The sequence below is a fragment of the Botrytis sinoallii genome (assembly GCF_014898435.1).
Source record: "Botrytis sinoallii strain Bc 23 chromosome Unknown BSIN_029, whole genome shotgun sequence".
Lineage (NCBI taxonomy): Eukaryota > Fungi > Ascomycota > Leotiomycetes > Helotiales > Sclerotiniaceae > Botrytis > Botrytis sinoallii.
The window spans coordinates 307,908-318,572 of record NW_024066056.1 but is presented as its reverse complement, the minus strand read 5'-3'; the positions used below and the strand labels follow the sequence as shown (position 1 = coordinate 318,572).

Genomic DNA, 10,665 nt, shown 5'->3' with positions numbered 1-10,665 from the left:
TATTAAAACATTGTTGGATACTGTCGGTACGAGGTATTAATACGATACTGAAGACCATTGACGGTTGACAAGAAGATATCAAATCCGATAGATGAAATGACAGCACAATCGGAAGATAAAAGAAAATTGATCAATATCTACTACCTCCCTATTTACCTACCTACCTACTTATTAAATACATATATCAGGAAGAAGAAAAGAAATAGAAAAGCAAAAAGGACAATTGAGGATTTCTGGTGATAACAGAGGCGTTGCCTAGCGTCATATCTCATATTTCATTTGAAAGTTCTCTCTCTCTCTCTCTCTCTTCCTCGAACTGTATCATTTCCTTAACCCTCAGCTCATCAAGCAAGAGTGGTGTCACTTCAATCTTCACTCACTTCACTCTCTTCACACTTCACTCACCTCACCCTTCTCTCCCTCTTTTCGCTGGTCGTTACTTCCACAATCAACAAATTTAACCAATTCGGACCTTCTGAATTAAATTCTTTTTTCCCTCTCACCAATTTGGTTAATCTTAATTCACCTTGCTATCCGAACTTGACTTTTTTCCTCTCCTCTACCTCTTCCGACTCAATTCTTCTTCTTCTTCTACTTTTTTCTTTCTTTCTTTTCTTTTCTTTTCTTTTCTTTCTTTTCTTTTCTTTTCTTTTCTTTTCTTTTCTTCCACTACCACAAACATCTCGACATCAACTTACCCCATCCTCTTATTCCTCTCCTTCTTTCATAAAGTAATTTAACAATTCCTTAACCATTAAAGATATTCCAATCATCGGAATTCTTTTCCATACTCGACGAGGTCACGTCGTTTATCCCCATAGAATTTGTTACTTACTTTACTCATTTAACATCCACAACACAACCTACATCAACCAAATAAAGTGATTTATCTGCCACTTTCAATTCCCACCCGTGGTCGTCATGGCACATTTGGCGGGTCAGCATGATCTTCACATTCATGGAACAACAGGTGCCGAATCGAGCAATCACTCATCCGATACACCTCCAAATCACCTAAGAACCAACATTGAACCGGGTCAATTCGATGAGAAGAATGGCGGTGTGCAACACACTTCTGCTGATGCCATCAAGCATGAGGAAGAGGAAGAAGAAGATGAGGACATGGATGCATTGATCGATGAACTCGAATCTCAAGATGGTCATGCTGAAGATGAAGAGGCCGAAGAAGAAAATGGTCCTGCTCAAGAACGTCTGGTGCCCGAAGAGTTACTTCAAACAGATACTCGCATTGGTCTTACGGATTCCGAGGTTCAAGCTCGTCGTAAGAAATGGGGTTTGAATCAAATGAAGGAAGAGAAAGAAAATTTATTTCTCAAGTTTCTTGGGTACTTTATCGGTCCCATTCAATTCGTTATGGAGGTACGTTGATACAAACTTCTTACCATCATTCTTAATTCCTCTGCACCCCACTATTTCGCGCTTTTGAGATCTACATGGATTCTCCACAGATCATCTAGTGTTATAGGTCGTGGCCGTCAATTCGACACGGCCGAATGGAGTACCTCCGCAATCCTTCCAAGTCCATGATGCTCAAAAATTTGTACTAATTGATTGATTTTTCAATAGGCTGCTGCTGTACTTGCTGCTGGTCTCCAAGATTGGGTCGACTTTGGTGTCATTTGTGCACTTCTTCTCCTCAATGCCACCGTCGGTTTCGTTCAAGAGTACCAAGCAGGTTCCATTGTCGACGAACTGAAGAAGACTCTTGCCTTGAAAGCTGTTGTTCTTCGTGATGGCCGTCTCTTTGAGATTGAAGCTCCTGAAGTTGTCCCTGGTGATATTCTACAAATTGAAGAAGTAAGTTTGACATTTTTACTCAAATCTCTAGACGAAGACTAACCATCTTCTCATAGGGTACTATTATTCCGGCCGATGGTCGTATCGTTACCGATGATGCTTTCCTTCAAGTCGATCAATCTGCCATCACTGGAGAGTCTCTTGCTGTTGATAAACATAAGGGTGATACATGTTATGCATCTTCTGGTGTCAAGCGTGGTGAAGCTTTCATGGTCATTACTGCCACTGGAGACCATACCTTCGTTGGACGTGCAGCAGCTTTGGTCAATCAAGCTTCAGCAGGAACCGGTCATTTTACTGAAGTTTTGAATGGTATTGGTACGGTTCTTTTGATCCTGGTTATTTTCACCAACTTGGTTGTCTGGATCTCATCATTCTATCGCTCGAACCCAATCGTTCTTATCCTCGAATATACGCTAGCCATCACAATCATTGGTGTCCCTGTCGGTCTCCCAGCTGTTGTCACTACTACCATGGCTGTTGGTGCCGCTTATTTAGCCAAGAAGAAGGCCATCGTCCAGAAACTGTCTGCTATTGAGTCACTTGCAGGTGTCGAAATTCTTTGCTCGGATAAGACTGGTACATTGACCAAAAACAAGCTCTCTCTCGCCGAACCATTCACTGTTCCAGGCGTAGAACCTGATGATCTTATGTTGACTGCTTGTCTTGCTGCCTCAAGAAAGAAGAAGGGTATTGATGCCATTGACAAGGCTTTCTTGAAATCTCTTCGTTACTACCCACGCGCCAAGTCCGTCTTGTCCAAGTACAAAGTTCTTGAATTTCATCCCTTCGATCCTGTTTCCAAGAAAGTCCAAGCTGTCGTCGAGTCGCCTCAAGGAGAAAAGATTATTTGTGTCAAGGGAGCTCCACTCTTCGTTTTGAAGACTGTTGAGGAAGATCACCCAATTCCTGAAGAAATCGATCAAGCCTACAAGAACAAGGTTGCTGAATTTGCCACTCGTGGTTTCCGTTCTCTTGGTGTTGCACGAAAGCGTGGTGAGGGTCAATGGGAGATTTTGGGTATCATGCCTTGCTCTGATCCACCACGTCATGATACCGCTCGTACCATTAATGAGGCCAAGACTCTTGGACTTTCCATCAAGATGTTAACTGGTGATGCTGTTGGTATCGCTCGTGAAACTTCAAGACAGCTTGGACTTGGCACTAACGTTTATAATGCTGAACGCCTTGGTCTTGGTGGTGGTGGAGACATGCCTGGCTCTGAGGTCTATGATTTCGTCGAAGCTGCTGATGGATTTGCGGAAGTTTTCCCTCAACATAAATACAATGTTGTGGAAATTCTTCAACAGCGTGGATATCTTGTGGCTATGACTGGAGACGGTGTCAACGATGCCCCATCACTAAAGAAAGCCGATACTGGTATCGCTGTAGAAGGTGCTTCAGATGCTGCTCGTTCAGCAGCTGATATTGTGTTTTTAGCTCCTGGACTGGGTGCTATCATTGACGCTCTCAAGACTTCTCGACAAATTTTCCATCGCATGTACGCCTACGTTGTCTATCGTATCGCTTTGTCAATACATCTTGAGATTTTCCTTGGTCTCTGGATCGCCATCTTGAATAGATCTCTCAACATTGAATTGGTCGTCTTCATCGCCATTTTTGCAGATGTTGCAACTCTTGCTATTGCTTATGACAATGCACCTTTCTCCAAAACTCCTGTTAAGTGGAACCTTCCAAAATTGTGGGGTATGTCCGTTCTCCTTGGATTTGTTCTCGCCGTCGGCACCTGGATTACTCTCACCACCATGATTGCTCGAGGTGAAGATGGTGGTATTGTTCAAAACTTTGGTGTTCTTGATGAAGTTGTCTTTCTTGAGATTTCTCTTACTGAGAATTGGTTGATTTTCATCACACGTGCCAATGGTCCTTTCTGGTCATCCCTCCCATCGTGGCAATTAACTGGAGCTATTCTCATTGTTGATATCATCGCAACATTTTTCACCTTGTTCGGTTGGTTCGTAGGAGGTCAAACTTCGATTGTTGCCGTCGTTCGTATTTGGATTTTCTCCTTTGGAGTTTTCTGTATCATGGGTGGAGTCTATTATCTACTTCAAGATAGTTCTGGCTTTGATAACCTCATGCATGGTAAATCACCAAAGAAGACTCAAAAACAAAGATCTCTGGAAGATTTTGGTAAGTGGATTACCCCGAGTCTTATGTCATTTTACGAACAAAGCGCTAACTTGTACTTCTTTAGTCGTCTCACTTCAGCGTGTCTCCACACAACACGAAAAGTCGGCTTAAAACTTAAACCTCATAATTTACAAGCACACATTAATTACAGAATGTGTAGCTTTTTACGAATATTCCCTTGTGTTATTAATTAGGTAGTTCGTGTGTATAAACTTCAGACGGGCTCATGGGTATCAAAACTGCTTGCTACTTTCGCGCTGAAAAGTTCAAATTGCTTAATTGCTGGGAAATAGAATTCGTACATTGTTTCTTAAATGAAAGATCAATTGCGATTAACTTTTGGCACAAGAAAATTGAAGCAGATTTGAGCGTTTTTAGTCATTTTTTATTTAGATGATGATAGCGTCATCCTAGGGTCTTAAAAGTCTTTAATAATTACAAATAAGTTTTCTTGTGTATGATTTTGGAGCAGAGCATCAGCTTCTTCTTTTCATCTGCTATTCACATTGACATTTGTATTTGTATTCGTATTTTTATTTTCAAAATCTCACCATCTCACCATCTCACAATCCAACAAAAAAAAGGTTCAACTATTAATACTTCATTCCATTCCATATATATATGTACGTACGTAAATAAAAGATAAATTTCTAGGGAATCTCGCGCTCGTACTTTCTTCGTGTACTTCCATTCCCATTTCCCACTCCCATTTCTTACTTCTTCTCCCATTTCCCACATCCTTTTCGAAAAAGCCAATTAAATCCAACCCAAATCCAAACCAAATCTACAACTTCGCCAATGGTTTCTCATCCGCCAATGCTTCGGCATACATTTGATCAATGTGTTCTCTGAATTTCTTTGCCGTTTGGGGACGCTTGAGTTTGAGACTATTTTTTGAAAAGGGAGGTGGGTTGTTAGTGGGTGTTCGTTTTGTGGTTTGGTTTTTGGGGATGGATGGGGTTTGTGTGGGGGGATGGGGATGGAGATGGGGATTTTATGTCTCATCCTCGAGGGGGGAGATAGATAGAGAGAAAAAAAAACTTACGTCGGAGTCAAAAGTTCATTATCAATGGTAAACGGTTCGATATCCAAGTACACATTCTTAACCTTCTCATAGCTATTAAACTTTGATTTCTTGCCCACGCCCTCCAACACCTTGACGAGTTGCATGCGCACCCTCTTATCATTACCCGCTTCTTTGAGGCCCGCAATATCCTCACTCTTGATTTCTCTGCCGAGGATCTTGCTTGCCCACGGCGCGAACGTCACGGGATCGACGCCGAAGATGGCGACGAGGAAAGCTTGGGTGGAGTCTCCGTGCACGTATGCTTGGGCGAGGAGATTGCAGTTTGCCAGGTAGACGTTTTCGATGCGTTCGGGGGAGATGTACTCGCCCTGAGCGAGTTTGAGGACGTTCTTTCGACGATCGATGATTTTGAAGCGGCCCATGCTGTCGACTTCTCCGATGTCGCCGGTGTGGAACCAACCGTCTGCGTCGATTGCTTTGGAGGTTTCGGCTTCGTTGCGGTAGTATTCGCGGAAACGGGCGGTACCTCGGAGGAGGATTTCACCTCGGGGGTTGGGTGTGTCGGTTGCGAGGTACTCCATGTCGGGGACGGATTCGAGGCATACCTCCACTGTGGAAGGAAAAAAAGGTTATTTGAGTTTGAAGCAGGAATTGGAAGGAAATTACTTACTAGATGGGCTTACACCTCCGCAATTACCGGTGGAGTAATCATCATCGTATTGTACAAGACCATGTGCGTAGGTTTCGGTAAGACCGTAACCTTGGATGAACTTGGCACCAAACGCTGCACGGAGGAATTGATGAAGACCAGGATCAATTGGAGCACTTCCAGTCACCATACCACGAGCTCTTTGAAGACCAAAAGCACTAGCTAATTTAGGAGTCCAGATACGATCATAGAGAGCGTGTTTATTGGTAGCTTGTCCGGGTGGAAGTTTCATCGATGCAAGCTTGGTGTTAATAATATGACGACCGATTGTGCCCTTAACACCTGGAGCATCGATAGTAGCGGCTTTGATAGCGCCTCCGAATCGATTGTAGAGACGAGGAACGGAGTTGAAGGCTGTTGGGCGAAGAAGCTTCAAGTCGTCGACAAGTCCAAGAATGTCACCACGGAAATAACCAATAGCAGATCCTACAGCAAGACAGCCATGCTCGGCAAGACGTTGGTAAATGTGTGCCAATGGAAGGTATGAACAAATGACATCATTAGGCCATGGGTCAGACACAATTCTCGAAATGGAAGTGGCTGCAACAGCGTGTGCCTGGGTAAGAACCACACCCTTGGGGTTACCAGTTGTCCCGGAGGTATAATTGATTGTAATGATATCTTCTGGTCGAGGTGGGTTCATTGGAGAGTTTGGGGACGCAGCTCCAATGGCTTCAACATCTCCAATATAATGAATAGCGATTCCAACTTCAGCCGCAAGAGCATTCAAGAGTGCTTTCTTTGTGTTTCCAGGCTGTTCTCCTTCATCCAAACGATCAAGGCAAATGATGAGCTTCAGCGTAGGTATCCTCGGCGCCAACTTCAATAACGTCGGAATATGTGGTAAACTCGTACAAACACAAGCGAGCGTCGCATGGTTGACGATGTATTCCGTTGTATCCGGTCCGAGAGTATCGTAAATGGAAACCGTGAAGAGGGATTGAGACATCGCTCCCAAATCTACAACTCATGTCAGCCCCCACCCTGCAATGCACGATGCAGGTAGCAATAGCTCCAAGATCTCTTACCAACAATTTGCCATTCCGGACGATTTTGACACCAAAGACCCACACCATACTTATCATCTGTGATTCCTGCCCTCTTATGAAGCTCTACCAATCCCACACCAAAATTCTTTCTGCGCTCTGCCGTCTCCGCATACGTAATCCATTGATAGTTACCATAAGTTTTTGTAACGGGATCCCAAGGTCTATGACCCAAACATCTAGCATTTGGTCTCTTTCTTGCAGCCTTCTCAAAGAAATCATGACTGGTCAAACATTCTGGATCGATTGTTTGTAGTAATGGCTTATCCACGAATTGATAATGCCTGTAAATGCCACTGCGATCTTCGCGCGCACTGCCCGGGATCGCAAGGGAGTAGGGTGAGCCGGGAGGAGGAGATGCTCGGATGGTCTTCACATAAGTATCGGGATCTTGTACCGTCGGTGCCATGGTGTCTGACTAGATCTCTAAAAAGCAAACATCAATCAGTATTCATTCAATGTCGAACAAAGGTTAGGAGGCTGGGCATCGAGCGGCTCGCGATGAGAGATTACGAACCTTGGAATGTATAAAAGGAATGATAAAAGATCTAATCTATAAAACTTGGAGAATATGAATCGCAACGAAGATCTATCGAATAAACAAAGCCAAATTAATTCCAACAGCGAGTGAAGTTTGTAAATAGATCAAGTATCAAGTTTCCTTCAAAGGGTGCATGTGAAGAAATGGAGAGTGGCCTCGCCCGAAGCCTCGATGGTCGCGTTTCGTTTTACCTCGGTATCTGAGCGCTGGGGCATAAAATCATTCCAGAATGTGGAGAAGCTTTGTAAATCGCAATCACAATTTGGTGAAGGATTGGAAATGACCGACATATCCGTTCTGATAGGGGGAGAATATTGGGTAGAGAGAGGATCTGAATCAACAATCATAAAATTCTCCACGAAGAAAAGTGGTCAGACAGCGAGGTACAGATGCAATGTAGTGTTCGGTAGACGCTTATTTGTATCCGAGTTGGTACTTTAACCAATCTATCGGTATCACAGTAAAGATTTGTTTGTTGTTGATTGAATTGAATACATAGTTATTTGTATTATTACTTTGTAGCAAATAGTATTTTATCAGTATTCTGTAGATTGATCGTCCATCAAAAACTTCCAGTCTTCCACCACCTTCACATTCACCTAGCCAGAGAAAGTTTGAAGAATACTTTAAAAAGGGGGGGAATTATTTAAACAACCAATTTAGCATCACCACTAACATTACCAGTCTTCTCGGCATTTGAGTCGTTACCACCACTTGTCTTCGCTGCAGAAGCTGCTTCGAATGATTGTTCAAAATCCTTAATGATATCATCAATATGTTCTGTGCCAACCGAGATTCTGATGAGATCCTATAAAACAAGATTCAGTCAGATTCACAACATTGGATGTCTAATGAAGTCTTACCTCAGTGACACCAGAGGCCAATCTTTCGTCGTGAGAAAGTTGTTCGTGGGTTGTAGACCATGGATGAATAGCTAGAGTTTTTAAATCTCCAACATTGGCTAGATTAGAAATCAATTTGAAGCCATCAACAACCTGGCTACCAGCTTCTCCTCCTCCTTTAACCCCAAAACTCATAACACCACCAAATCCACGAGGCAAGTATTTCTTGGCTAACTCATGGGATGGGTGATTTTCCAATCCTGGATATGATACCCAAGAAACGTGTGGATTTTTCTCAAGCCATTTTGCCAACGCCAATGAGTTCTGAGCATGTCGCTCTCCTCTTAAGCTCAAAGTTTCAAGGCCTTGGATCAATTGAAATGCACCAAATGGATTCAATGAACTTCCCAAATCTCGAAGAACCTCAACTCTAACACGAGTAATAAAAGTGTCAGGTCCAAATGTTTCCCAGAATTTTAGTCCATGATATCCATCGGATGGTTCAACCATTTCTGGGAATCGCTTGCCGTGCTTTCCCCAGTCAAAATTTCCTGCATCAATGACTACGCCACCTATGGTAGTTCCGTGTCCTATTAGAACCAAGTTAGAAGGAATCACAATATCTGACAGCGAAACACATAATTACCGCCAATCCATTTAGTGGCTGAGTGTACGACAATGTCTGCTCCATGATCGATAGGGCGGCAGAAATATCCTCCTGCTCCAAATGTGTTATCAACGACGAGAGGAACTCCGGCATCTAAGTATGAAATTAGTATTTCTCATGAAAAAAAGCAGGAGCTTCAAGCAGTCAAGCCAGAACCAGATTAAGATGTAGTACAATCACTAACCGTGTGCAACTTTGGCAATAGCCTCAAAGTCTGGAACATTATATTTTGGATTTCCAATACTCTCAATGTACACAGCTTTTGTATTTTCGTCTATAGCCTTCGCAAAGTCCTCTGCCTTGTCTCCTTGAACGAATTTGGTATTTATGCCTAATCTTGGAAGGAAAACCTTCAATTGATTGTATGTTCCTCCATAAAGATTCGTCGTGGATACGATATTGTCTCCGGCATGGGCCAATGCGGCAAAGGCCACTTTAGTGGAGTATTAGCACACATTCGCTTATGACATGATATCAAAGGGGCGATGTGGTGAAGGAAGGAGTGAGGGTAGAGATGAAATCAATTAAGATGACATACTAAACTGGGCTGCTTGACCAGAGGAAGATGCTACCGCTCCTCGTCCACCCTCAAGAGCTGCAATCCGCTTTTCGAAAACCTCGACAGTTGGCTGTTGCCAAGTTAGCTAAGATCTTGGTGTTGTACTTGGCAATGAAGTTTAGGAATTGGAAATTGCTGAGACGCCAATTTTGAACGAAGAAATGCCAATTCTTAAGAATTGAGATGCCAACTTTCATCACAGACGTTGCCAATTTTCAAGAAATCAGATGCCAAATCTCAACGACTTCTCTTCGACTTCGGATAGAGCATAGCTTGGGTGATACATACGTTCGCAATACGACTGTAAAGATTCCCAACCTCTTTGAGGCCAAACAACCTAGCTCCATGAGCAGAGTCATGGAATGTGAAGCTCTATAGATATCATATTTAGCTCTTAAGATCATAGAATTCTCTGATATGAGCAGACTGACCGTGGTAGCATAGATTGGCACAGCTCTTGCATTTGTTGCTGAATCCGGCTCATGTCTACCGTCGACAGAATCTAATTAGCCTTGTCTTGAAAGTGCGGGGAAGAAGTGGCATAGCACGAACCCAGCATGAAGCTGTAGAGTCTCGAAATGAGTGCTTTCAACAGGTGCCATGGTGATTGATCGATTGTTCTTCGATTCGGAGTTGAATAAGATTTGAGTGATTTAAAAAGTCACAGGAAAGAAAGAAAATGAAAAGAAAATGAACACCGGGAAGCTTTTTGGATCAATAGATTAAAATCTTTGTTTCTCCTCATTCCCTTTTGGTAAGACAAACAGCTCTTTCCAATTGAATTGATGACCATGGTGGGGTAATACATTATACATTCATTGGCTTAAGCACGTCATTTCTTTCATTCTCGAGGTATAAGGGATGAGGACGGGAGAGCTCATCGAAGATTAGACAACATTGGATTGAAAAGTGGTGGTCTGAATGGCTTCATTTCATCCTTCCGGTCCTTTCGACATCATCTTGATATTTTGAGGGTTGCTTACTCATCTGATCAAAGTTGTCTGGTGGTTGGTCTTACCAGACCAGAACTATCAGCCCTGGGCTTTGACCTCCTTTCATTACCACAGCGAGCACAGCTTCCAAACAATTTATTGGCTTCAACAACAAATCCATTTTGGTGTTACAACTTCACTTCGTGCTGCATTACAGATCAGATTTTCTATTCAAACGACATTGGCCTACGAATCACAGCTTTGTCTTTCCATGCACCATGGCGCCGTGATGTTCCTTCGTAACTCCAGATGATACACCAAGTAACTTTTCTCAACATCACTTCCACAACAGATATCTGACACGGCAATC

General features: G+C 43.0%; 3 protein-coding genes across 3 annotated transcripts; 1 reads left to right on the top strand and 2 right to left on the bottom strand.

The window, feature by feature from the left end:
• Positions 1-921: 921 nt before the first annotated feature.
• Positions 922-4,083, top strand: EAF02_011057 (uncharacterized protein; the record flags this gene model as incomplete). The annotated part of the gene is made up of 4 exons (XM_038907105.1): positions 922-1,380; positions 1,588-1,818; positions 1,875-3,972; positions 4,037-4,083. The coding sequence occupies 4 exons, from the start codon at positions 922-924 to the stop codon at positions 4,081-4,083; spliced, it is 2,835 nt and encodes a 944-aa protein (XP_038753131.1).
• Positions 4,084-4,756: 673 nt separating this feature from the next.
• EAF02_011056 (uncharacterized protein) lies at positions 4,757-7,163 on the bottom strand (the record flags this gene model as incomplete). Its single annotated transcript, XM_038907104.1, has 4 exons — positions 4,757-4,859; positions 5,018-5,609; positions 5,670-6,668; positions 6,737-7,163. The coding sequence occupies 4 exons, from the start codon at positions 7,161-7,163 to the stop codon at positions 4,757-4,759; spliced, it is 2,121 nt and encodes a 706-aa protein (XP_038753130.1).
• A 778-nt stretch (positions 7,164-7,941) lies between these two features.
• Positions 7,942-10,261, bottom strand: EAF02_011055 (uncharacterized protein; the record flags this gene model as incomplete). Its single annotated transcript, XM_038907103.1, has 8 exons — positions 9,916-10,261; positions 9,795-9,849; positions 9,652-9,735; positions 9,343-9,433; positions 8,989-9,237; positions 8,784-8,897; positions 8,159-8,727; positions 7,942-8,103 (listed from the first exon to the last, which is right to left on the bottom strand). Exons 1-8 carry the CDS (start codon positions 9,963-9,965, stop codon positions 7,942-7,944), a joined length of 1,374 nt encoding a protein of 457 aa, XP_038753129.1. The 5' UTR covers positions 9,966-10,261.
• Between the last annotated feature and the right edge of the window lie 404 nt (positions 10,262-10,665).